The sequence below is a fragment of the Quercus robur genome, chromosome 6 (genome assembly GCF_932294415.1).
Source record: "Quercus robur chromosome 6, dhQueRobu3.1, whole genome shotgun sequence".
In the NCBI taxonomy this organism is placed as follows: Eukaryota; Viridiplantae; Streptophyta; class Magnoliopsida; order Fagales; family Fagaceae; genus Quercus; species Quercus robur.
This window is the reverse complement of record NC_065539.1, coordinates 41,500,240-41,527,407: the sequence shown is the minus strand read 5'-3', so window position 1 is coordinate 41,527,407 and position 27,168 is coordinate 41,500,240. Positions and strand designations below refer to the sequence as shown.

The following is a 27,168-nucleotide window of genomic DNA, read 5'->3' as shown; positions in this document are numbered from 1 at the left end:
GGCAAGCTTAACTAGACTCTACCGTGGCATTCTACTTAAATCCTATCAGCTCACTGATGCTACACAGCTGGAGCTATAAACCATACAAAGATAAGTGACTTTACTTCCATATCTTTAAATTTACATCATTAAGTACATGATTACTTTATCTTTAAATAAATACTACTTTATTTCAACTGTTATTACAACTACTAATCAAAGTTATTATATCAAATGCTTATTGTATATTTATTTGACTATTATCATGATTCTTAAATTTTGGCTTTAATTGTTTTGTAGGCTTAAAAATACGCTCGTAGCCATTGGACCACGTGGCCCAATGTTGAGTTCCAGAGGCAACTCCCCAAAAAGAACCCGGACCTAGTAAGGTCATCCCTCCAACGGACCACACATGGCTAGGCAACCAAAAAAGGCCCCCGAACAATGGGCCTCCCTCTCTCCTCAACCTATATTCTCACCATCTCTCTCTCTCTCTCTCTTAGCTCGAGCTTAGCCCATTGGGGGTCGAACCCATGACCACCATTATTGGCAATGGTGCACAACAGTGGAGCCACCATTGGTGGCTGCCGATCTTTCTCCTTTCCCTCTCTATTTTTTTTTTAATTTATTTTTTTGTTTGATCCGAAAGGCGCCCCCCACCCCCCCCCCCCCCTTTTTTTTTATTGTTTGTGCTTTTAGATTTGCTTGGGCTTGAGGATTGGGGATTTTTGAGTTTGAGGGTTTAAGAAATAAAATATTTTTGTCTTGGGTTTTGGGAATTGTTTCAAAAATATATTTTGGGGTTTTGGTGTGTGTTCTTATGGCTGTAGTGGGTGACTAACAGTGTTGGTGATTGGCAGTGGTGGATGTAAAGCGGCAGTGAGTATGGGTCGTAGAGTGTTTGGTAGTGATGACTGGAAGTTTTGTTGATTTTTTTGAGTTTGTGGTACAGTGATGCTATGGTGGTGATGGCTAGTGGTTTGTGGGTTGTTGTAGTTTGGTGGTTGGTTCAGTTGGGTGGTTGTTTTTTGTTTTTACAGTTTGGTGGTGTTTCAATGGTGGTGGTGATGGTTAGCTTTTGGTAGTTGGGTTGAGTTATGGTGGTAGGTGGCTGCTAGCGGTGGTGGGATTGCTAGATTTGGTGGTAATTGCAAGCTGTGTTGGTTTGATGGAGAGAGAGGAAGAGAGAGAAGTGAATTTTTTATATCATTTGATGGTGTAATTTATATTATTTTAATGAGTTTTATGTAAAAATAGAAACTGAGATATTGGATGAGTTGTAAAATGAGATTATAAAATAGATAAAGTAAGTTTTGAGAGTGTAAAATAGATGTTTTTTGATATCCTCAGATGTGAATGCTCTAACAATTGTGGAAAAATATCAACAGTCATCACAGTCATCTTCGCAGGTTATCACAAAGGAAAGCCATCTGCAAGTTAATTCCTGGCCAAAAGAAAGTTACAACTCTCAAGTTCTGCTCATACATCTCGACCGTAGAACACAAGGACAACGTTATATCGATCAAAATTTCATTTATGCTATTATTATTATGTTTTCAAAGGTGAACAAATAAGGTGGATTAACAGGAGCACCATGAACCTTTCATATGTCCACAACATATCTATATACAAATTGAGTACAGTGGAACAAGAATCACCAATGAACACTCCCAGACCCCCGCAAAATCACCAATAAGCAACCGATGTCAGCAACCAAAATGCAGATCTTCAGCAAGAAGATCAACTTAAACAAAATATATATTGCTACACCAGATTATAATAATAAATGCCTGTGTGGCCATGGATCACTTCTGCCTCAAGTTTCACCTTTTGACTTCTTTGTAGTGCATAGAATTCATATATTTCAGAAAAGGAACGAGAGTTTGTTCTGTCTAATAGCAAGAAGCAAATTTGAGAGATAAAACCTGACTACTAGCTCCAATTACATCTGATTTCCCAGGTCATCACATGGGTTTGCAGATCAAAGGCATCCAATTACTATTAGCATCATGTCTTTGCCATGTCCCTTTAACTGTCAGACTAGTTAATGCTTCAGAACAAAATGCTTCATGCTTTGTTGCTGAATCTGCTTACAGATAAAATAAAAAAAAATACTGTCATTCAGTCAAAACAGTATCTATAAAGTCAGACCCTAAGTAAAAGGGAAATTATAAGCAAATCAACTTTCTGTGAAGCATGAATGCATTACAATAGTTAATTACTGCTTAATACAAGTATGTAATAAAATGTTACCGCAATATTTTTAAATTCCCAGCAAATAATATATGGAGCAAGTTACAATCTGCCAGTGCCAGCAGAACAAATGAGGATAAATACAGAAACAGGTGTTGCACTTGAAGATGAACATCTAAGACTAAACTATGGCACTGGCAGAACCAGACAACCACTTCAAAAGATTTGGCAGCCTAACTAAACTATTTCACTCTTATTCAAATTCCATATATTAATCATTCTAGTCCTCAATTAACAGAATTGATAGATCACCTTTTCACATAATAACTAGCAGGTGGAGCACACAAAAACACATAAACAGAAACATGAAAATTCTAAGAAATACTAAAACTGGTGAGACAAAAGCAAAAAAAAAAAAAAAAAAAACCCTTATTACACCTTCATATGCAAAGAACAAGACACAATGACCCCCTTTGTTCTAGCACAGGGTTTTTAGATAAAATTAACAATACCAATAAAATAAGGAATCATCCTCTAGAAAATCTGCACACCTACCACCTCACCCTGACCCCACAGATGCAAAAGCCTTGTGCACTGGGTACAACCCTTTTTTTAACAAATAAAAGAAGGAACCCATTCATTATGTGATCCTATTTTAGCTTCTCTATCTGGTTTCACATCAAGTTACTAAGAAACAAAGTTTAAAATCATGAACACCCCAAACCCTCTCCTGAATAAAATTATTTGTACTTATAAAATAAAGGTCATTAACAGCCCCAAACAATAATCATTATGATAACAATCATCAAGTACACTGCTACTCAAATGCATTGTTTGCTTACTTTACCCTATATTTAACACGTTATAAAACTTACAACATAAATGCATCATCACAATAAAAGACAAACAATGATAACAATAACATGAAAAATGCAAAATCACGAGTTAATGCTTGAGCCATATGTATATCTGCGGATGCATACTTCCACAAACTATATTATGCACATGTATTCATGTTTGTGCATGCAACAGCACACACAACGCCAACAGGGATGAACATACTTGACAATTCATAGAAGCATATGACTAAATCGATATGCACGTATATGCCTACAACTAACTTGGCAGACAAAAGAAGTATATCAGCACAATTTACAGGGGTGGGAATAAGAACTAGTTGACTAATATAATGCAAATCGCAATAACCCATGATCAACATTAATGTTCTTTACAAAGAAGAGATGATAAAGAATCTTAAGTTATCAAAGCACAAATTCAACCTGCCAACCAAAAATTGCAAGATATACAGCTGGAAAGCAGGAGCATAGTTACCTACTTAAAAATGTCCTAACATGTGTACTAGGAATCTTTGCATGTCTTCTTATTGTGGCCAAGGCCCTTGCACTTGCTACACTGGAGCTGGCGTTTAATTATGTCTATGGATTCAGACTGCTTCATCTTTGGTCGGCCTGGTGGTCGTTTAGTAGGTGGAGGGGTTACAGTAACTATCGCCAAAGCTGATTCATCTGGGATTGGTCTGTCTACATTTGGAACAGGCTGAATGGACTCTGCATACGTTAATTGGTAACTCTCAGCTGTGAAATATCTAGAGCAATAATCATATGGGTTCCTACCAATGCATTCAAAGACAGCAATAGCATGGCAGCAAGGTAAACCAGTAAGTTGCCATTCTTTGCAGCTACAATCCCAATGATCAATATCAACAATATCAACAGATTCTCCTCGAACCTCAAATGTGCTACCATGTGAGATTAACACTTGAAGTGATCGAGCTATTGAAGTTTCCTTTTGTAGCCTTTCTTCCTTGGATGGAGTTAACTTTGTTGTCCATTGACTGGAATCTACCCGACGTGTATAGATGGATTCCATCATCTTACCTCGTAATACATCAATCATCTGTGTGATTGGCAGCTCATGCGCCTCTGATACCCAACTGTAGAATTGTTGTCCAAAGTTTGATGTCATGTGATTATACCTTGCTCCTGCAAAGAACGCATTTGCCCAGTGCTCTGGCTCACTTTGTATTACCCAATTGTAAGCTTCAGGAGAAATTCCTTTAATGTTATCAGCACTACGCTGGAAACCCTCAAGTTTGGGTGCATAAGCAGCAGCATAAAAATCATTAATCATAAATCGTCTTGCCTCGTGAGAAAACTGCCCCTTCAAGTCCTTATTAAGTTTCTCAGCAAGATGACGTAAACAATAGCTGTGGTAGCATTTATCAAATATCTCAGCCAATGACTTCTTCAAATCATTCTGAAAATCTGCAACAAATGTAAGCTGCTGAGGTGTTGACACAGCAGATTTAAGTTCCCCTAAGAACCAATGCCAGTTGTCATTAGTCTCAGCATCTACAACAGCAAAAGCTACAGGAAAGATACCATCATCACCATCAGCAGCTGTTGCAGATAGCAATACCCCTTGGTATTTTGAGTTTAAAGGAGTGCTATCAAGGAAAAGGAGAGGGCGACATCCTTGCTGAAAACCAGATATTGAGGCATGGAATGATACAAAGAAACGATGGAAGCTTGAGTCATCCTTAGTGGTAAATGTGGCGACACTCCCTGGATTAGTATCCTTTATCTTTTCACAGAAAAAGGGTAACAAAGTATATGCCTCTTTATAGGATCCTTGAAGCTGCTCCCTTGCAATCTCTTTTGCACGCCATGCCTGAGAATAGTTCAATTGAATCCCATACTCTCGTTTGATGTCATCCGCAATATCCTTTGGCTTGTAGTTTGGGGAAACTTTCAACTTCTCCTTTATAATACTTCCCACCCAACCTCTAGTTGCTCTATACCCTGCTTTCACAGTGGCTCCTTCACAAGTATGCTCTGTGTTCATTTTCTTGATACAAATCAATTGGGTGGTAGACAACCTTGATGCATATATCCGCCACGGACAACCTTGGGATTTGCATTTGACAGTGACGCGATGGCTGTCATTTTTCTTATATCTATAAGCAAACCCATGGGCAATTGAGTATTTATGCAATGCTTCTCGGAATTCACTAAAACTATTAAACCTTTGGTCCACACCGGTGATGGTGTTTTCCCACTGTTGTGCAGCTTTCCGATGCTTGTCATCATTAGAACCATCATGACAAATTAAAGGGGCTTCTTCATTAGGTATACCAATCTCTATAGGTTCAATGACTTGAGCTGTATCGACTGGAATATCAATTGGGGCAACAACAGGAACCACAGCTTCTGATACAGTTGTCCTACTCGACCTGCATAATCAAGCATTCCAAGAGATTTTATTATTTTAACCAAGGCACATGTAGGATTTATAGACACTTCCAATTAATAGTCATTTTGGTTCACAGCCACAGTGCATGACAATTCACACCAGGGTACGGAGAGGCATTTATCAATTTGACAAAAAAACAAGAAAACAAGGCAAATTTTTGGTTTTCAAAATAACAAAACACAATCCTCAAACCTCTGTACTGTGTTGTGAATGCTGCAGCTGTGGTTCCAGCTGAATTACACACGAGAACAGTGATAACTACCTACTACAAGGCATGATGGATAAATTTCGAGCAGCAGCTTCCTCCGACATGATAAAGACATCAACCGTGACAGAATCGCCAATGAAATTCACCATTCGTTGCAAGTCCTTGTCTTTGGAAATTGTGATGAGGGTTTTCTTATTCCCGGGAAGGAAGTACTTGAGAATCATGTTATCAACACTACAACTGAACATCTCAGCTATTTCTGACTTGAAATCACTTAACTGCGTTTGCTGATCAATGTCTATGGCATAAGCATCACCCCCACTATAGGACAAGGACCCATCTTTATTCGTCACGAACTCCCCACCTGACTGACAAATTGCTATAATTTTCTTCGCAGCCATGGCCTAGCCAAGATATTAAGAGCAAAAAAGAGAAAGTTCTAAAATAATCAGGGACAAACAATTTTACAAAACCCAATATTTACAATTGGGTGCATTCAAAAGTTTATATATGGAGCAAAACAAAAACACTAACTACATATGAGATTAAACCTACATTCAAGATTTCATTCACAAAGATTGAAACTTTTACACATGGGTATCCATAAAATTACAAAATTATAGCAGAATTCACACAGAATTGCAAATAAACCAGCATAATCAGAACAGTAATTCCAAATTAACAAAGATACTAGCAAAAAAAAATCAGAACTTGAAACACCCATATGAGGCAATAGGAAAAAAAAAAAAAAAAAAAAAAAACTTATCCTAGTCTCCTATTAAGAATTAAAAGGAAAGAGAAAAAAAAAATTACAAATAATAGTCAAAGAGAGTGAAAGATAAAAAACCCTAGAATTGGTTTGGTTAGGAAACAATGTTACCTTATAAGGCAGAGTTGAGAGAAGCAGATGGGGTTGTTTTTGGTGGTGTTTTCCAATAGGAGAAAGAAAGAGAGAAGAGAAAGAGGCCAAACCCACAAAGCAGATTCAAACAAACAAGAAAGGCAGAGCTTTTTGGCTAAAACTCTAAAGCCCTGTCCCGTGTGTGTTACAAAACTCTCGCAAATAAAATATATATAAAAAAAAAAAAAAAAATAAAAAAAAATAGCTGCAGTTACTATTTGTTTCTCGGTGTTGTCCTTGTTCCTTACCTTAGCCTCGGGCTTGACTTTGTTTTGTTGCAAGTTAAACGGGGTGTCGTAGATTCTATTAGAATCTCCCCCTTTGTAAAACTTATTTATTAGTATTATTTTTTAATAATTCGATAGGTACAACAGACAGTTGAGATTGGATTTGAAGTTTGAACCCTTGCTGTTTTAGTGGGAAATATTAATAGGTGTGCGTTGAGTTATAGGACTTTTGGCACAGTGATTGTCATTCTTAAGTCAATTAAGTGATAAAAAAAAATTTAATATTAAATTTTTTTATTGAGAAATCAAAATTACATGAATGACTATTCATTATTACATAATTATATATTACCAATTTCCATGTCAATTGCCAGCATATAACATGTTAAAAAAGACTTGTTTGAAGGTCGGTGGTTGCAGGGTACTCATCCATGTCAACCAGGGCCGGCTCTATGGTGGAGCAAAAAATGCAACCGCCTAAGGCCCCAAGTAAAAAAAAGGCTCCTAAATTTTAACCAATAGGATTATTTATAATCAATAAATAAAATATTTTTTTTTATTAGATGAAAAACAAATAAAAAAATAGAGAAAAATGCAACGTCGTCCACAATATTTTTCACAACACTTTTACAACTAATGCTAAGTAGCAAGTTATTACAGCCTATTGTTGATGGCAAAAAAATAATTATAGTGATATTTTCAAATAAAAAACAAAAAGCAGTTTAAAATCTAGGATTTGTTGTAAAAAATATTGTGAATGTTGCACTTCTAAAAAAAAATAATAATAATAAGAGTTTAATTAGCAAACTTTTACTAGTTTTTATCTAAATCTACCACTAACACCACTGTTTTACTTACCATTATCAATCTACCACATCAACAAGTATGAAAAATTTTGTCAAATTTTTTTTGTCTTAAAAATTCAAAAAAAAAAAAAAAATTCTATGTAGTTCATGTTAATTAGTAGTAATTTTGCATCTAAATAAGATGATCAATTTTCGCCTTAGGCCCCCAAATGCATCAAGCCGCCCCTGATGTCAACATAAGTCTTGTTAATGGCAACTAAGATGAGAAGACAATTCAACTGCTAACTAAAAAAAGAAACACAGAAATTTGACTTATTAGATCTTATTGTCATGTATATTCTATATATGAAATTTAAAATTAACAAAAAATACATTATTTGAAATTATAATAACATGAGAAAATAAATACTTTTTTGCTAAATATATTAAAAAACATCTCCTTCATTGACTTGAAATATATTTTCCTCAAATTTGAGAGTTTAGAGAAGTAAACCATAATGGATTGAACTCTTTATATATATGATACAATTGGGATCTGTTGTATCTGTAATTTAAATGTTTTTAGTTGTACAAGTAAAATTGTGATTGCTTCTAACAGTTGAAATAGAGACAAATCTTTATGCACAATTTAAATAGGTAATGGTTTCTTTTATATCATTGTTGCTTTTTCCAATATATCAAGTTTATTTGTGTTAACAAAATTTTGAGTTAATGATATTATTCTAGTCTGTGACTCCGCTATTATCCTTATTTGCTTAGAATTAATCATTTCAGACACTAGGGGATTTGGTATTATTGTTTGGAACAATCATATCTGTTAATTTTTAGAGTTTTCCAATTTTAAGAAAAAGAAAAAGTGCTTATTAGAACCACAAATTATTTTCCTCAACATGCTTCCATGTTAGTTTCCTCCCACTCTCTTGTGTGTATTTATCAGCTAGACAAAATACTTGCCACCAAAGCCGACTCAATACATTTTAAAGCCTAAGGTAACGATATAAAGTAGGAAGTGAAGAATTATTAGCTTTTTCCGATATCCCAATGGTGGTACTCGTTGAACACTTCTTTGTGAAGCCATCAATTTGATATGTATGTTTTTAACAACTTTAGCCTCAATTAAATTGGTTTCTTTGTACTAATACTAAGATGATCGTGTCAAAATTATGAAATATTTAGCATGTTAAATGCCTTTTGTAGGGGCGCAATTTGGGTCCTTGGTCCAAGTTGTAAATGAATTCAGACCCAAAAAACCCAATACAATGAATTTGTAGAGAGTGGGTTGTAAAACTAGGTTTTAATGAATTAGACAATAAGCAAAGTGGATTCAGATGACAAGAAAATGCATATAGAATAGTTTAATCTAAAGAAAACTGTCCTCGGCACAGTCCGAGGAGATCAGTTCTTATATATTTTTCTCAAATTTGATTACAAGATCAGTTCTTGATTGCTACAGTGTTTTTCTTTCTATTTCTCAATCCCCTTTTCATCAGGGGTCTCTTACATTATATATCTCTCTTTGAATGATCTTGGCCCTCCACTTGTCGTTCGTCCAAGCCACTACTTGAGTGCTTGTCCCATCGGACACCCTCACAGGCCCTCTATGAGTTGGGGTAACCAAGGCAGCACTGTTCAGGGGTCTTCTCCACATAAATGCGGTCAGAGAGTTAGCTGCAGAGCATTCAATGTGGTAGTAACAGCTTTTCTTTTAGATATTTCTCAACTTCCATTTTGTTCTGTACGTTCACAATGCATATCCTTATCAACAGAACTTCCTGGAACGCCACTCTTGATAATAGAACTCACCTTCTGACCCCTTCTTTGTTTAGCTGAGGAGATACTCCTCCTTGGCCTACCTCCCCCAGCCTTTACAGTCATAGCTTGCTTGTGAATTTCAGAGTCTTACTCTTTCCTTACTGTTGATCTATTCTCAGGCCACTGTACCTCCTTGGACTAGGCCCATGACCCAATATATATCTGGGCCTGCGTCCCTACACCTTTCATGCAAAATATGGCCACATTGCTACGAAGATTTTTAATATTCAATAGAAATGATACAAATTAGCGTATTTTAAATATAAGTTAAAAAATATAAAAAACTTGTGAATTCTAAATTGTATCATTTTTATTGAATACCTTAAACAAATTCATTTCCAATCCCACTCAAGTTCATGGTTTGCAATAATAGGGCCCAATCTAGGGATGCCTCTACACATTTAGGCATAAGGCAACAACTTATAGTGTTCTATTTCTTATTTTTAAATATTAATTGAATAATATTTATGATTTAATATTTTTTTCATTTAAAAGCTCATTTTTCTTGTTTTTTGAGGTGCAAGATTACTACTAATTATGTTTTTGAGTTCAAGTTCCACTAAAATTTTCTTTTCAATTGGTAATTTCGCTAATTAATCTTTCTTGTGACATAGTTAATTTTAAATATGATTTTATCAATTTTAATTTTGGATAACCACTTTTGTAGACATAAAATTAAATTGTATTGTTAGTTAATATTTTAAAAGCAATACATGTATTAGTAAGAAAAATCTAGCATTTTTATATAATTTAATACATTAATTGGACTATTTTCATCTATTTATATAAAATGTATTTTAAAACTTTTAATTTAAAAATAAATATAAAAAATAAGTATCTAAATAAAATATCATGTTTGAAATGGTCCCTTGTCTGTCTTGGCAATGTTAGATTTCAGGTATTGAACAATGGGTTTCAATAATGAATTTCTCTGGAAAACTATTACTTCTAATTTTAATTTTGATAGAAAGAGAAAAGAAGAGTAAAATTTTGGAGAGATTGAAAATTTTTACACTTTTGAAAAAGTATAATATATTTTTGAAAATAATTTTCATTCATTAATTGTTAGGCCTTAATTAAATTATAAGACAAGTAGACAAAACATTCTATTAGCCAATAGAAGAGCTCTTCTTTTTTTTTTTTGGCTAAGTGAGGTCTTACTTACTTTATTATTAGACGAAAACACAATTTTGGTCCCTACATTTTGGGGTCACAATCAATTTGGTCCCTACATTTTAGTAACAGTCAATTTGATCTTATTATTTTCAACTTACAGTCAAATTAGTCCTTACTGTTAACTCACTAATGGAAAATACCTATGTGGCAAATGGTGTACATATTTGGCGCACATGTGGCTAATAAAATATTAAAATAATATTTAATTGCTACTTAAAAAGCCATATCAGCAATTTTTAAGAATAAAAAAAATCCACATTAGAAATTTTTTTTTTGAAAGGATTACCTTTAAAAAAAAAATTATCAAACTTTTCTTGGACTATCTTTTTAGCCAAACAAAGCAACTAGAAACACAAAAATCAAGCTAAACCCAGAAAATACATTCATTATCTCACAATAATACTTATCATTATCACTTACTGACCCTTTGAATATGTATTCAGAAACACAAAAGTAGCAAATCCCATGCCACATGAACTCGAACAATCATACAGTACTCAACAACTGCTCCTCATTTTACACTAACACAATCAATTGATTAATTCAAAATTCATAAACATAAGGTTATTATTAAATAATTGTTCCTTACTTATACCGACAATAACAATTTCAAATTAAATTTTTTTTTTTAAAAGACTAAAACCCTAGAAACTTTGAAATCCTAAATTGTTATTTGACAACCATCGCCGACCCCAACAACCAAGAAAGTACAAGAAAAGCTGGATGGCTTTAAAAAAAAAACTCATCCTACAATTTTTTTTTCCTCTCTGATGTTAATTTTTTTTATTCATAAAGTTGCTGATGTGGCTTTTTTTAAGTAGCAATTAAATAATTTTTTAATATTTTATTAGCCACATGTGCACCAATGATGCACACCGTTTACCACGTAGGCATTTTCCGTTAGAGACCAATTTGATTGCAAGTTAAAAATAACAGAGATAAAATTAACTGTCACCAAAATATAAAAACCAAATTGATTATGATCCCAAAATATAAGGACCAAAATAGTGTTTCTGCATTTATTATTAATATTATTTTGCAATATTTTATTGAAACATTTTTTGCAATACTATAAAACAAATAAATATATATATAATATATTCTATCTTAGGGGCCTTCTTCCATTTGGCTAAGTTGAGCTGCCCTCTGCTTGCCAACAAAGGCTCTTCAAGTGTCTTCTAGAGTTGGATGACAATTGCTTTTCCTTATAGAGAGTTTCTAGAGAAAGCCATTTTATTGGAGGAAAAATATGGGCATACAAATAAAAATCTTCATACATGGAATGAAGAAATTAAAGTTGACACGAGAAGGGAATTAGTAGATCAATTCTTTTTGGTAGGATATGAAGCCATATTGTTGATACCACAAAGCCCCTCTGGTTTTCCAGTGTTTCTCTTCATCCTTATGTACCCTTTCTCCCCCCACTTAGGTCCCCATGAATTCTTCACGATGATGTAATCTGACCCCTTCAATGAACCATATCCAACAGCTGTTACTCCATGATCTATCTCAGTTCCACAATGCCCATTGAATATTCCCTGCCAAGCCAACAAAACCATGCATAATTTGGGAAAGCAAGTTGTAGGCATAGAAATGTGTATGGATATAATTGTGTGAATGAGAGGATATATATTAGAGTGATGTTAGGGATGTCAGGTTTTCCTATATATGCAAATCATACATGTGTCATTAAAAAAAAAAAATTGGACATTGAATTGACATTAATCGCATTCATTTTCACATAATTTTTTTTTTTTTTTTTCAGGTAAAAAAGTGATAGTGGCTTGAACATTTTCCCTATATATTATTTCCAGCTTACCCCGCTATAAAATTGGAAATCTCGACCGGAGGCCTCGATAGCTACACTGAGAGGCTGATGAGCAAGTGCCTTCAAAAGACTTTCTTCATCATTTTGTGGCACATCTTGATAACCACTAATTTTCACTACCTCCATTTCTTCCTAAAGACAGATAAACATGTGCAATCAATAATTCTATTATAAGAGTTTGTTAACGGCTGAATTTGGTATAGAACAAATTAAGCTAATTACTGTAATTTACCTTCTGCTCTTCACAGCTTCCTTCATCCATTAAATATGGATAGTCTTCCTCCTTATGCAATCCACCATTGGAGACAATGAATTGGAATGCATAATCCATCAAACCCCCATTGCAGCCATTATTGAAAATTCTATCACAATCAATTAGCTGTTGCTCGGACAATGAAGTTAAATTTCCAGTGACTATCTGGTTGATGCCCTCGACAGCTGCTACAGTTGAAAATGCCCAACAACTACCTGCATGCTCATCATATCATCATCTATACTCACTACATGATCAACAAAAAAACACTAGCTAACCACATACACATGCATAGTCATGTATATATGCATGCAAAAGGCACAGTACACACAAACATAGAGGATATAGTAGGATCCACGCTATGAAATGAAGATCCATATATCCGATACATGATATAATTATTGCGAGAGAGAGAGAGAGAGAGTTACATACCACATGAACCTTGGTTCTTGACTGGAGTAACAGCTCCTTTGTTTCTCCAATCCACAGACTTGGGCAGATCCACCACATCTCTATAACTGAAATCTCTAGAGGACCCTCTTGTTTCTGGCAAAGCAGGTTTCAATCCTAGATACTTTTTCTTGAACTCCTCATGGCTTAAGTCTGCAAACTCATTCAACCCAAGCCAGTAGCTACTAATCTCTTTGTTCCTCTCATCAATGTGTTTCAAGTTGTCTTTGAATATCTCAAACCTATGCAACTTCTCTTCAATGCTCCTGTAAGTTTTGCCATGTTTTGACACCCATGATTCAAATAGCTCTATGATTTTATCCATGCAAGTCAAGTGTTCCGGTGAATAACCCACAATCGAAAAATCATGAGCCAGAGCACAACATGCAAAGAGAGACACAGAAAATAAGGCCAGAAAGGAGATCTTAGAATGTGAAGAGAAAGCCATTTGTGCTTAAGAATTCAATACCGACAGAAAGAGGTAAAGAGGAATGGATGAGTGAATGTGAGGAAGGAGATTTGCAAGTTATTTATATATAGTCATGGTTTCATGGGTTGCTTTCAAGTGAAGTAGTAAAATATATTGTTAGCATACGGAGTCTTCACGGTTGGTTTTTTTGGCAGGCTTTTGTTCCAAGCATGCTCATTTGCTGAAGATTAAGAGTTGCATGCTTGAGCAGCTAAGCTTGACCACGCCATCGCCAGCCACTCTTGAGTCAGTAAGAGAGAGCAACTTTTTACCTTATGTAACTTGATTCCCTCACCACTATCTATAAATATAATTCATTTTTTTTTTTTTAGCATAAAATTTTAATTTTTAATAATTCATTTATTTGTTATTTGATTTATAAAAATTGTAAAATGCATTTCAAAAGTTGTGTATTTGTCTCCATATTTTTTTTTTTTTTTGTTTAGTTAACTTTATTATTTTTTTAGAAAATTAAATATTATTTATGTTTTAATTAATTACAAAATCATCTTTTAAAACCATGGATTTTAAAGGTTATTTAATATACAAATTTGTTACCAATGTGTTTTTTTTTTTTTTTTTTATAACTTTGTTATAACAAAAGTAGAATCTTATGATGTATGTCTGATCCAACCCTTCGACGATCCTATAATATTCACAAAATCGAATCCCAATCTTAACAACCATGTAGACAAATATAGATCAAAGCCTATATAATATTATAATTTGATAAAACTTAAATACAATTAGTTTATTAGGTGTTGTACTTTTACTTTTGCATTGACCAATAAACTACAAGGTTGAATGTAACTAATATTTACAAAAGGTAGTCCTGCTTTATTGCTTAATAATATGTTATATGGTTGAATTCAATAATGGAAAACCTACCTACAATGCTTAAAAGAATTGTACTTAAATTTTATCTTTATACTTTTTATAATAAAAAAATTGAATTATGGTATTTTGACTATTTTCTCATTCAATGATTCAATGTTTCTGAACGAAGCAATGCTCCCATATTCCCATTTTAAGACACAAAGACCATATGTCTGCTTTAAGTTGGAATCCACAATTTCACCTTCTGAGCAAAGTTAATGAGCGTAGCAAGTTTGTGTGGTTGGAGGTCTACATAAACCTTCCTGATTATTTTTTGAGTGATGTGAAGGATTCTAATATTTTTTTAACTAATACTAATTAAATTTATTATCACGTTAACTCTTTAAGTTTTTATAATAAAATTGATTGTAACTTTTTATAATTTTTTTTTATACCAATTTATAGATTAAGTTTGTGGTATTTTTCCATATGTAGGGAACTTCTATTGCACTACGTACCTCCTTTATTCTTCAAAGGAATACACGAAATGCATTGTCACAAGTCTTTAACTCATAACTAATTTGCTTCTCCTTGTAGCTGCCATTCAAGTCTACAGAGAGCTACTGTTCAACCAAGGTATAGTTCCATATATTGTATTCAACTTCTTTTCCACTTTGCCCATGCATTTGAGATTAATTAAAGAAGATGCATTCACCCAAATAAGATTTAAAGTCAGAACAAAGCAAAGCTCCTTTTTATTAACCTACTGAATCCTGTGTTACTGATATGGTGCAGTTCGAGGAACCCCCTCTTCTATACCAAAGCTTATCTATACATCAATAAAAGTGACTTACCGCTTTACTCAAAAAAAAAAAAAAAAACCCTATCAATTTCTTTGCATTAACAAGGCAAGTTGTCAGTGAATATTATCCATTGTGAATATTATCATTGATTGCTTGAATTATTATTGCTTTTAGCTTTCCATCTCACAGTCCTACCTTAAAACCAAATCTCAAGCATGACTCAATCAGCAAGTCAGTTTGGCAAAACAAGCAAAACGAAGGTCGAAGCCTCAAAATTCGCAGATGTAATTAATCAAAAATGTTTTACAGATGAAGCTTGTCAAATCATATACCAACACTTGAGTAAACTTGTCATTGTAATTTTACAAAAAAAGTCGAAGCAAACACTGGAATCCAGAATGTTCGATTACTGATCTTGAATTAATCGTAACTTTAAAGTAAAGGTATATCATTGATTTCATGATAATCTGTTCAAAATCATCATAGAGGAGAGGTGAGGCGAAGGATGAGAGCCTATACACTGCAGAGCTGGTATGGAGTTATCTTTGCTTCCCAACAGCATGTAGATATACAGAGACCATTACAACGCTGGAAGCAAGAGAGATAAAGTAATTAAACATAACTACCATCATGCTTTCTATTTTTGTTATAAACAAGTAATGATGGTGGCATAATTCATCAATCCCAACATTATATAAATGCATGCCAGAACAACAGAAAAATGACCAGGTTGTTCATAATATGATTAAAGAATATATAGGGGGGAGATGAACCATGTAACCAGAAGTAACTTACATTGTGCCAAGGATGAAGGCAAGTGAAAGATTAAAGCCAAATAAATAGAAAGAAACAAATGCTGTGAAAAGCATTGCCACTGAAGTAGAATACACCTGCACAACATGGGGAAGCTAATTAAAATGGGAACTTCAATCACAAAGTGAAGAAAATGTTTGCAGCAGGATGGTAACGTATGCTTCTCTTCTTGAGTAATGCAATTAAAAATGACTAAGCAATTATAAAGACCAATTTAACTGCATTAAGTGCTAGAAATATTTTAACATATTTATAAGTAAATATTAATTAAATAATCACAAAGAGTGCTACCTAATGTACACAAGGGGTATACAACAGGTACACAATTAAATATGTAAAGTACGATGCAGTAAATCAGCAAAGAAGCATGGGCAGATGCCTTTCCCTTTTATGGGCCAAACAATAACTGGCGATTGCAAAAGAAATCTTGCCATGATATGCCAAGGAATAGTTCCAGGAAATTATATAAATTCATTTAAATGCATTTCTGTTAATGTCTCACAAGATTCAAGGTCATATTTCCATAACTTACCTTCACAATGTTGTCAGCGTACTTCATTACCATAGATACAGCGAGGCCACTGCACAAGAGACAATTTAAACAGATTGTATTAAAGGACAATAGGAGAGGTGACAAACAAATATGGATAATTTTTTGAGGATGAAGATATTTTGCACAGATTTTAGTATCATATAAATATTACATACCCTGAGATGGGGTGGGTGTGGGTGTGGGTGTGTGGGTGTGTGAAAGAGAGAGAGAGAGAGAGCAATTAGTTGTGCTAAAGAATGAAACCCTAAGCATGATATAGAAACAAGTCACTAAGAAAGTAAGAATTGCAAAAGAGAACTTTATGTGCAAATAGGGGGCCCTTGTTACATATTTGGTAATTTACTTCTATTTTATCTCATTATAATTTATATATGATAGTAGAATTGAACTCCTACTTTTGCCTCTCTTCAGATTGAGTGAAACCATCACTTTATACATTTCTGAGACAAATGCAAAGGGCAAACCAAGAAGCCACAAAGTAGGATTTCAATCAGTCTATGGGCAATTGGATTTTCAAGACAGCCTAACAAGATTTTATTTATTTAATTATTGACATTTGATAGAAAATTCTATCTTGACCAGAGATAATAGCACATGACAATATTTAAAATCATAAAAGTATAACCTTGCACCCTTCTAACATGTGCTGAAATATTGATATATAATGTCAATTAACTTATATAATATTCCCTAGAATCACAAATTGAAGTTGTATAGAATAACTATTAAAAAAACCTTACTAAATCACGAGGGATTCCTTATGACTGGGAGTGAGAAATTTACGAAAAAGCAAAAGCTAAAGCATGCAAATAAGCTTCATTTTATGAAGCCAAATAAGATAATAGAGATACCTTAGTGCGTGGTTGAGAATCATGAGAACTGTAATAAATGAGTATCCATAAAAGAATCCCCTGAACAAAAGAAATAATAACTTCTATATTAAAACTTCTTCAATTCTAATCAGAAAAGAAGAATATCCCACTTATAAGGCAGTAAAGAATCTTTTAAATAATGACTTCACTAGGGGAAATGGAGAGAATAGACCAATGGTAAGAGGCGAATTAGAAACAGAGAAATGCTAGAATTACTTGTTCATCACCGCATCAAAATCTTGGGTCACTATAGCTACAGCATTGAACACCATACCAAAGACGTATAACCAGAAGTTTTGCACATTTATGTTTCTTGAAGGTCGCTTTTTCATTATAGCCTGTAAAAATCATAAACAAGATAATTAACAGAACAGTTATCTAGATCACTCTAATGAGAGTTTTCACTTTTTTAACTCAGTGGATCACTAAAAAACTTCAATCAGTTATACAAAATCCATCAATTAACAAAATTCCACCCAATCATTGATAAAGTTATGTTGGGTTAGGATTCAAACAATAAATGACTAAATGACCAACATGAATTGTAGTTCTGAAGAACTAGAGTGCAAACTGTGTACTTAAAAAACTCACCTCAGTGTACACTCCTGCAAAACCACTTAAGAGTGCCATGACCTGCAAAGAAATCACCCACATTATGATAACAAGAACCTTAAGCTATAAAATGCTTTCCTTTGGTTTTTCTTTTTTCTTCACTGTTGTATTAAGAGTGTCAAAAATTTTGGTTAACTCACAATGGCCATCACCCAACCTTGAACAGGAGTTTGAAATACATCATCAGAACTGCAAAAACAATGTCATTTTCTAAGGCACAGACAATAAGTTCAAAGTAGACAAAAATTGAATTTCAAGAAATGATAATATAGTTAGAAACAATGTTCACTAATTCCTACTTCTCAAGTACATGGCTACATGCACCAAGATATCATCACTTCCTAAAAGTGATATAAGATTTAGAAAATAATATTTTCATTCAGTAGTAGACTACATCCTGTCCTGTACCATAGACGTGAAGCACACATCAATCAGTATGGATTGTACATGTGACAATTCCAATAGAATCTTTTTAAGGTCAACATTCCAAAACTCAAAACACAACTGAGTCTGAAACGGTCCATAAATAAGATGTGTGAGCAAACTTACTTTGTTTTTAGCTGAGTTGTACTGCACCCAGCACATAGTAGAATGAAAGCCGCCCATTGAATATTGCTTAACCTGAAAGAATATATAATTGGAACACAAAGCTCAAAAAATATTTGCAGTCCTCATTGGTTTGGCTTAAATTCTTAATTTGTTTAAATTAGCTTTTTTCCTTGATCTTTCACTCTCTATCCTCAGACACATAGCCCAGGAGCAGCTGAATTAGTACATATGTTCATGCTCGTGGATGCTTTTCACATTCCCAATATGTTCTTCAATTTATAAACTAGAAAAAGAAAAAGAAAAAAAGGAACCAATTTAGTTTGATCTCTTTCTCCTATTTGGGCGAACATTCTTAACATTAAATATTTCTAAGAGTATCAATGAGATGACATGTAAACCAAATGAATTATTATGACTCATCCATCTTCATTGTATTTGTTAAGAGGCTTTGCAAACATTTTCCCTGATGAAATGATAAAAAATCCAATGTAAATGATGGCAAGGACTTACTTCTTCTTAAGTATTATTCTATACAAAACGCCAGTACTAATAATATTCAGATTCTTCAGTATTTGATAACCCGGGGCATCCACATGCTCAAGGATGTAGTACTGCAACATAAAAGCGAAGAATACACGTTACTCAAATTTTAGCAAGCAAGAATACTGATGGAATTGTGACACCCAAAAATAAAAACATGATTACCACAACTAACCTGGAGCAGATTTTTGACTAGGTAAAGTAATGCAGGAATGGGGTATACAATAACTTCATCCAATGTTGTACTCAACCTAGTTCAAAGGCAGAACAAGCAACAATAATAATTAGATATGATTGGAATAAGAATGTGAACTTAAAAGAAAAACACAGTTAAATGGGATGAAACAAAATGTGCATTTCATCCTAGATATGGTGAAATCATTCGGTGCACGCTGTGTAATATGCCCTGCTCTCAGGTCAGAGTGAGAGCTCTACATGTGGTTCCTACAGATGGGACCCACCATTATGTGAATTACATCGAGTGCACAGAATAATTTCTCCTGAATATGATAATTTCAACTTAATGAGAGCATTAAATCACAAGTTTTATGAAAACTTAGCATAAAAACAAACAAGGAAAACCTGTTATCTTCAGTAACACCTTCACTTCTCCATATTCTTGCCAAGGCTAAAAGTGATAACCCACATTTCAAAGCCTCCACCTAATTCAATAAAAGAAGAAATAAATCAATACCCATTTCTTTGATCACCTAAAAAGACCTACCAAACTGAAAGTTACACACAAAATGGGGTAAAATTATAATTATGCTTACCATAAAATTAGAAGTGGTAACACTATACTCGTACTTGCCATTTCTCTTAGACCACACAATAAGTATGCCTTGCGAACTAGTAAGAAGTGTCAATGCAACTACCACAACGATCCTATAACAAGAACAAACAAAATTATAGAATTTACTTACTAATCTCCCTTAATTACAACATGGGGTTTGATTAGAATTTGAAAAAAAAAAAAAAAGAACTCATACTTGAGCTTCCATTTGGACCAGTCAACGGTGGTACCTCCCAAGGTGGGCACATTAGTCACTGAAAGAGGTTTCCGGCTTTCTATGTCATCTCCACCACCATTTCCATCTTCATCCTAAAAAAAGAAAAAAAGTGTTACAAAATTGATGGGTATATAGGATATGAGTGAAATAGAGGGAAAGAAAGGTACCTGATCTTTGAGTTTTCTGTATTCCATGTCTTCAGAAATCTCTGTGTGTGTGTGTGTGTCTCAGATTCTGCTATGAATTCGCTTTCTTTTTACATTGACAGATCTGATGTTAATGGATAAGGCGCGTTTTCAGAATCAGAAGAAAACGAGATACAACATGCGATTTTCAGGAAAAACGGGGTTTCGAGGGAGTCGCTGTTTTAAAATCGTAGTAGCTCCGACTGATCTTTTTTTTTTCATGAAAACGTCGGTTTAAAACTCAATCATGTTTTTGCAACACAGATTTGTTTTTTTTTTTTTTGGGGGTTTCAATACCTAAAATACCCTCGACCCTCAGGTAATTTGGATTTTTTTTTTTTTTTAAAATAACAATCATTTTCAAACCATTTCAATAGTTAACATGTTTTCAAAACTATTTAGAAAATTAACATCTCAAGTTATACATGCTCGATTTTGGATTGCTAAATTGAGTCCATTGAACTCGATTTCAACATTTTGTCATATGAAACTTGAGTTCATATGACTCGATTTCTTCAACAAACTACATCAATGCCTTCAAAGAAAGAATAGAAGCACCAGAAAAATTCTCCCAGAATTAACAAGCTTAAGAGAACCCAAATGGTTGTCTCACCTGAAAACCAAATTTGTTCATTCCCACAGCTCTGAGATAGTTTGCATTCTGCAAGCCTTCATCTGTGGGGTTGAAATCAAATCCAAACCGCTCTGATGTTGAAATCAAAACATCTGTGGGGTTGTATTTTGATTTGGGGATGTTTTTTCTGATTTTTGGGTTTGGGTTTTTGAGAAATGGGTTTGGGTTTTTCTTCGTGGGGTTGGTTGCATATTCTTCTTCTTCTTCTTCTTTGTGGATTTGCTTCTTCTTCTTCTTCTTCGTGGAATTGGGTCTCCATGGGTCTGCTGAAGAAATCAAGTTCAAGGGACTCGATTTAGTGTACTAAAATCGAGTATATAGAACTCGAGATATTAGTTTTCTAAATAATTTTAAAAACGTGTTAACTAACAAAATTGTCTAAAAATTGGTGTTAGTTTGAAAAAAAATCCCGAGTAATTTGCTAAAGTGAGTTTTAGGATATGTTTGGTTGGAAGTGAAATAGGGTGGATGGAAAATAATGGAGAGAAAATAGAAGTGGGTGTTGTTTGGTAAGGAGAGAAGGGATTTTTTTTCTTTCAAAATAACATCATTTTTCTCACAATTTCATTAGTTAGCATTGTTTGAAAACTATTTAGGGAACTAACATCTCAAGTTTGTAAGACTCAAATTCACTGTAGCAAATCAAGTGCAAGAGGGTCAAGTTGGATGGAACTCGAGTTTTAGAAACTCGATTTCATTGCTCTGTTTCTACCTTTTCCTTCGTTCTTTCATTCTCTAGAGGCTCCCTTTCTCCAAACCAAATCAAGAACGCACAAAGACCATTTCTCCAGACCAAATCAAGAACAAACCCACAAAGACCAAATCAAGAACAACCTCAAGAACCCAAAAACAAACCCACAAACACCCACCTATGTCAGAAACCACACCCACTTTAGGAACAAACCCACAAATCACAAAAATGGTTTTGGTTCGGGTTGAAAGAGATGAGCTTGAGATCAGACCACCGCCAATGGTGGCGATGGTTGAAGGAAGAGCCAAAGAGCTCAGCCACAGAAGTTCAGAGAGTAGAGGAGTGGATTCGTTGTTTTTGATTGATATGGGTTTGTTGTTTCTTTCTTCTTTGTTGATTTGCCTTCTTCTTTGTGATCTGCCTCCTTCTTCTTAGTGAATTTGTGGAACTCGAGTCTTAGAGACTCGATTTCCACATTGATTTTTATAAAAATCGAGAATTTGATAGTTGATTTGCTACAGTAAACTCGAGTCTAACACACTCGAGATGTTAGTTTCCAAAATAATTTGAAAACGATGCTAACTAACAAAATTGTTTGAAAATGGGTGTTATTTTGAAAAAGAATGAAGAGAGAAGGAGAGAAAAATTTTGGGTGGGGCCAAGCACTTTCCACCCGAGCCCACAAAAAAACTCTCTTCGATTTGGAGAGAAAACATTGGAGAAAAGTCAATTTATATAAATTACATTTTCTATCTTCCCACTTTTCTCTTCAACCAAATAAAAGACTTTTCCACATTCCCATTTTTCCACCCCTCTAACCATACATATACGAGGAAAAACTAAATTTTTTCTATACTTTCAATTTCTATAAAAATAAAAATGAGGAGGGAAAACTTTTTAAATGTGTTTGGTTGGAGGAGAGAGAAAAATGATGATAACACCTAGGTGTTTTCTCATAGGCCCACCAAAAAGTTTTCTGTTTAAAATATGGAGAAAACTTCATGGGAAAATTGGATGGTTAATGACAAAAATGGCTTGTACATTGCTCTTTTTTTTTCTTTTTTCTTTTTTTTTTCAATTCCAGCTATAATAAATGTTTGCCTTTTGTTCTCATCCTTTTTTTTTTTTCTTTTGCTTTCCACTTGACATTGCCTCTTCTTTTTCTTTTTTCTTTTTTGGGCTGAGTGTGATAGTCTTTGTTTTGTTTTTCTTTTTTCTTTTCTTTTTTGTTTAGACTTTTTTTTTTAGGACATGATTTTTATTTTTTAATAAATTTGGATGATTGTATTTTTTTTGTCACTTTTTTGCTTTAATTGGGCATTACTTTTTAACAAGGGTATATAAATAAAGTTATACAAACTCAATTTTTTCATCCTCCACTTTTTCACCCCAACCAAATAAAAATGAGAGAAATTAAAATCTTTTTTATGCTCCCACTTTTTCATCTTCCCACCATTTTCTATTCTTCCACTTTTTCACCCCTCTAACCAAACAAAGCTTAATAACAAATTTATGAGCCTGTAAATTCCTCACCCATGTCTGACTCTCAAGCGCTACAAGAGTGAGTTCAATTGTGAACTCAGCAATCTCTCTCTCTCTCTCTCTCTCTCTCTCTCTCTCTCTCTCTCTCTCTCTCTCTCTCTCTCTCTCTCTCTCTCTCTGAGATACTAGCACTTGGGAAAGGGAAAGTCTTTAGCTTTGTAGTTGGGTTCGTATTAAAAAAAAAAATCTCTGTAGTGGGACACTGGGGAAGTGATGCTTTACTGTGTTATAACCTGTTTAGCAAATTTATTAACATTTAAAATGATAGTATAGCCTTAACATCACAATTTAAAGTGCTTTTTGGTAATTTGCAAACACAACAAAAATTTTAGAGTTTTCTAACAGCAATTTTTATAAGTTTTTTACCAATGGTTTAGTTGTGATTCTTAAAATTGTGTTTTCAAATGGACCCAAAGTGCAACTCAATTCAATAATAATATTTTTCTATATGCTTTATTACTCTTTAGTTTTTAAAAAATATCGAATTTAAAAGAAGCTTCTAAAAAAATATATCAAATTTAAAAAATATATATAATAAAGTGTTTTGAAGTAATTTAATAAGTATCTCTTAATATTTCCAATAAATGTACCAAAGATTCAAAAAAAAAAATTCTTAATAAAAAATAATTATACTTAATAGAGTTCTCTTCAAGCTCCCTTCGAATATAACAAGTTAGGTTAAGGGCGGACATAGTTTTGTCCACCCCACCTCCACCTTTGCCCAATCCTTTAAAAAAAAAAAATTCAAGCGTTGTTTAGTCAAATCTTAAGCGCCCCATTAAACACAACATTGCAAACCTTGTAATCACAATCGTATTAATGACTTAAAAGGTTAATTCAAATTAAGTACTACATAGAAAAATATTGAGTACTATGGGAGGGAAGAATCCGAACACAACATAGAGCCCATGGGCCCAGTTCGAGCATGGGCAAAGGCCCATTCGTGTACTAATCCAAACCCAACACGTGGACTAAAGTCCAAGGAGGGAAGACATAGAGACCACACTAATCCAAACCTAACATGTGGACTAAGGTCCAGGGATGGGAAACGGACCTACCCATCGTCCAAGGAGACCGAGGAACGAATGCACCTTGAGAATGCCTTAGTTGGACACCTGCACTAAAAGGCTAGGCACCGTGGAAGACATTAGAGACGTGCAAGTAAAGAAGAGAGGAAATATCTGGGAAAGGTAGCCATCACCTCCACATTTAATATATTGCACTAACTTAGCCGGTCGCATTAATGAGGAAAAGACACCTGAATAGTAGTTTCACAGCTCACAACACTCTCTACCACCTCCAGCAAGGTCCTGATGGGACAAGCATCCCAATTGCTACCCAGAGAGGTACAGGTGGAGGGCTCAGATGCATTAGGAGGGACTATATAAAGGAAGGGAATCCTTCCAGGAAAGGGGTTGGAAGATAGAACTTGAATTAGAGAGAAAAAAGTATCAACTTTCACCAAGACTTGAACAAAAAATATTTGAACATTACCTTCTCGAACAAGCCCAAGGAAGAATTTTATACTTGTTCTGTGTTTCTCTCTATCATATTACGAGGCTCAATTCCATTAATTTTATATCTAGATCATATAGAGTATTATAGTTGACCTAGCAAGCCCATTCACTTATAAATTAATTGTGTTGGGCCAGAGATACCTAGCACCACTATTCTAAGTGGGTCTAGGGCTGTTTTTGAGCTCTTACAATCACTATATTTAAATATGTAATACTTCCTCTGTCCTAGTTTGTTTGTCCTCTATTTTATTTTGGGATGTCCCAAAATATTGTCATGTTTCTAAAAATAAAAGTCATTAATTTACTAATATTCCTATTGTACCCCTAAGTTATTTTCAAAACTATTTGAAAAGAAAACTAACAAATATTTAAAAAATCAATCTAATTAGGGCATCTTTTTAGTTGCCTCATTAAGAATAACTCTTAAAAAAAAAACTGATAAATTTATTTAAAGATAGTTTTGTAAACTTATACATTTTTATAAGACAGACAAGATAATAAAATGATGTTCTCTTAAAGTTTAACTTTTCAAACAGGACAAACAAATTGAGATGGAGGGAGTAGTAAATAAGGGTACAAAAATTAAGGATGATTAGGTTTTACCTACAAGTGGCAATTTCTATTCAACTAAATAAGTCAACCTGAACATGACCCCTTTATTAACGATTTTAAAACCTATCAACCCTAACAATCAAACAAGCGACACAATTTGCGTAACCCTTTTAACAAATAGGCCATATTGCCTTGTTGGTGAAACAAATATGACTTGTTTCTCTAGGATTTAAAAAAAATAAAAAATAAAAGAAAGAAGAAGAAAAGCTTATACTAGTTAACTTGATGATGTGGCAATGATGAGCACAACCTCAGTCCTTAACCCGACCCAGTAAGAAACCTTGAAACCAAGCCAGAGAATAGATGGTTTTATTTGGATATATTAACTATCAAGTAAGGCTGAGCAAACTTGAACAACTATTTTGTGAATCAATCGTAGAGATTAAGAATGGTTTAACGGGATGTAATTTTCTAAAATATATGCTTTAATTCAAATTATACCTACTACCATAAATTAAGGAATATGATAAGCCTCTAGGCTCCATATAATATATAAAGGATCTCATGGCATCAACAAAAGTAAGTATTCCAGCAACTAAGTTGAGTTTGGATAGAGGAAAGTTTCTCTGCAACTAAGAAAGTTCCCCTTACTCTTCTTAGGCAGTAGAATAGCCGTACCTTCTACGAAGGCTCTTTGTTTCTCCCCGCACTAACAGTGTTAGTTCGGTGGCTAGTTGGGTTTTCTTCAAGGGAATAGGGAAACACTTTTTTCTTCTTTAATTTTTCTACTGCCTAGAATAATTCTAGAATAATTTGAGATAATGGAGGAATTATCACAGAGTTGGATGAAACTATCATTATCGGAGAGAGAAGGACCGGGATGTCAATTAGAAGAAGAATTCATCTCGAACGAACATATCATTGCAGCTAAGTTTCTCACAAAAAGGGCTCTTAACACTGAGGCCATTGCAAAAACGTTCACTCCACTATGGCGTTCAAGAAATGGTTTCAAGATTAAAAATTTGGGAGATCATGTGGTACTGTTCATTTTTGAAAGCGAAACTGAAGTAGAGAAAGTCCTCAATGCCGAACCATGGTGTTTTGATAAGCACTTGGTAATAATGCAAAAATACGATAAGAGTAGGGCCTTGGAGGAATTGAAATTTGAGAAGACTCGCTTTTGGGTACAAGTCCATGGACTTCCCTATAAGTTTATGAATACTAAGGCGGCGGAGAAAATCTGTGAAGTTGTTGGACAAGTGATTCATTCTAATGATCCAACTGAAACGGAGGGAAGTAATTTCATGAGAATCCGTGTGGAGATGGACATATCACTACCTCTTTGTCGTGGTAGAGTGGTGTCTATGGAGAATGGTAAGAAATCCTGGGTAACTTTTAAATACGAGCGCCTTCCCAACATTTGCTATTGGTGTAGTAGAATGAATCACACAGACCGTGATTGTGGAATTTGGCTAGATAGCGATGGTAGCTTAGAAGAAACACAAAAGCAATTCAGGCCATCACTACGTGCTCCACCCTTTTTCCCGTCCAAACGAAATGTGGTGGCTATCCCCGGATTTTTCAGTCAAAAACGAACAGCCCAAAACGTGTAGCCAACAGAAGCCAGGCCAAAGGAAGGGGGCGAACCCAATGCTACTCCACAAGTCAGGGAGGAGCCCACGGTGGTGCAAATTCCGGATCCTAGGGACAAGGAATTGAATGCTCAATTAAAGGAAAAATCCGAGAACATTAATGTCCCTCAATTTTCAGAAAATGGTGAAAGGGATATTAACTCTCAAGACCCCATTAATTTCCCACAATTCTCGGTCCAATTGAATTCAGAAATAATAGAGATTAATGATCCCGAAAAATCTGGCGCCATGAAGTCAGTAACCCCAACGACA

At 34.3% G+C, this 27,168-nt stretch overlaps 4 protein-coding genes across 7 annotated transcripts; 1 reads left to right on the top strand and 3 right to left on the bottom strand.

The window, feature by feature from the left end:
• Positions 1 to 1,492: 1,492 nt before the first annotated feature.
• LOC126688796 (uncharacterized) lies at positions 1,493 to 6,712 on the bottom strand. 4 transcript variants are annotated; one of them, XM_050383637.1, is made up of 4 exons: positions 6,534 to 6,712; positions 5,708 to 6,057; positions 3,505 to 5,425; positions 1,493 to 2,068 (listed from the first exon to the last, which is right to left on the bottom strand). In XM_050383637.1, the coding sequence occupies exons 2-3, from the start codon at positions 6,052 to 6,054 to the stop codon at positions 3,532 to 3,534; spliced, it is 2,241 nt and encodes a 746-aa protein (XP_050239594.1). In that variant the 5' UTR covers positions 6,055 to 6,057; positions 6,534 to 6,712; the 3' UTR covers positions 1,493 to 2,068; positions 3,505 to 3,531. The 4 variants fall into 4 exon arrangements, with proteins under 4 accessions (XP_050239594.1, XP_050239591.1, XP_050239593.1 ...); XM_050383634.1 differs by having other exon boundaries at positions 1,493 to 2,065; XM_050383636.1 differs by having other exon boundaries at positions 3,509 to 5,425.
• A 4,856-nt stretch (positions 6,713 to 11,568) lies between these two features.
• Positions 11,569 to 13,602, bottom strand: LOC126688795 (cysteine protease XCP1-like). Its single transcript, XM_050383633.1, has 4 exons — positions 13,089 to 13,602; positions 12,636 to 12,871; positions 12,395 to 12,535; positions 11,569 to 12,113 (listed from the first exon to the last, which is right to left on the bottom strand). The coding sequence occupies exons 1-4, from the start codon at positions 13,552 to 13,554 to the stop codon at positions 11,898 to 11,900; spliced, it is 1,059 nt and encodes a 352-aa protein (XP_050239590.1). The 5' UTR covers positions 13,555 to 13,602; the 3' UTR covers positions 11,569 to 11,897.
• Positions 13,603 to 15,451: 1,849 nt separating this feature from the next.
• LOC126688794 (CMP-sialic acid transporter 2-like) lies at positions 15,452 to 20,592 on the bottom strand. The gene is made up of 14 exons (XM_050383632.1): positions 20,311 to 20,592; positions 20,123 to 20,235; positions 19,907 to 20,018; positions 19,716 to 19,795; positions 19,309 to 19,384; positions 19,104 to 19,204; positions 18,594 to 18,665; positions 18,185 to 18,233; positions 18,024 to 18,065; positions 17,649 to 17,770; positions 17,412 to 17,471; positions 16,540 to 16,588; positions 15,990 to 16,084; positions 15,452 to 15,782 (listed from the first exon to the last, which is right to left on the bottom strand). Exons 1-14 carry the CDS (start codon positions 20,335 to 20,337, stop codon positions 15,734 to 15,736), a joined length of 1,047 nt encoding a protein of 348 aa, XP_050239589.1. The 5' UTR covers positions 20,338 to 20,592; the 3' UTR covers positions 15,452 to 15,733.
• Positions 20,593 to 26,085: 5,493 nt separating this feature from the next.
• Positions 26,086 to 26,877, top strand: LOC126690201 (uncharacterized). Its single transcript, XM_050385326.1, has one exon. The coding sequence runs from the start codon at positions 26,086 to 26,088 to the stop codon at positions 26,875 to 26,877; it is 792 nt and encodes a 263-aa protein (XP_050241283.1).
• The last annotated feature ends 291 nt before the right edge of the window (positions 26,878 to 27,168 follow it).

Coding starts and splice junctions, on each gene's coding strand:
- LOC126688794 (XM_050383632.1), bottom strand. CDS start 20,337: ATGGAATACAGAAAACTCAAAGATCAG. Junction 19,796..19,906: donor TTACCACTTCTAATTTTATG/GTAAGCATAATT, acceptor TTATTGAATTAG/GTGGAGGCTTTGAAATGTGG. Junction 16,085..16,539: donor ACGCTGACAACATTGTGAAG/GTAAGTTATGGA, acceptor CATGTTGTGCAG/GTGTATTCTACTTCAGTGGC.
- LOC126688796 (XM_050383637.1), bottom strand. CDS start 6,054: ATGGCTGCGAAGAAAATTATAGCAATTTGTCAGTCAGGTGGGGAGTTC. Junction 5,426..5,707: donor TCCATCATGCCTTGTAGTAG/GTAGTTATCACT, acceptor TTGATTATGCAG/GTCGAGTAGGACAACTGTAT.
- LOC126690201 (XM_050385326.1), top strand. CDS start 26,086: ATGGAGGAATTATCACAGAGTTGGATGAAACTATCATTATCGGAGAGA.
- LOC126688795 (XM_050383633.1), bottom strand. CDS start 13,554: ATGGCTTTCTCTTCACATTCTAAGATCTCCTTTCTGGCCTTATTTTCT. Junction 12,872..13,088: donor CAAGAACCAAGGTTCATGTG/GTATGTAACTCT, acceptor ATGAGCATGCAG/GTAGTTGTTGGGCATTTTCA. Junction 12,536..12,635: donor GAAGCTGTGAAGAGCAGAAG/GTAAATTACAGT, acceptor ATCTGTCTTTAG/GAAGAAATGGAGGTAGTGAA.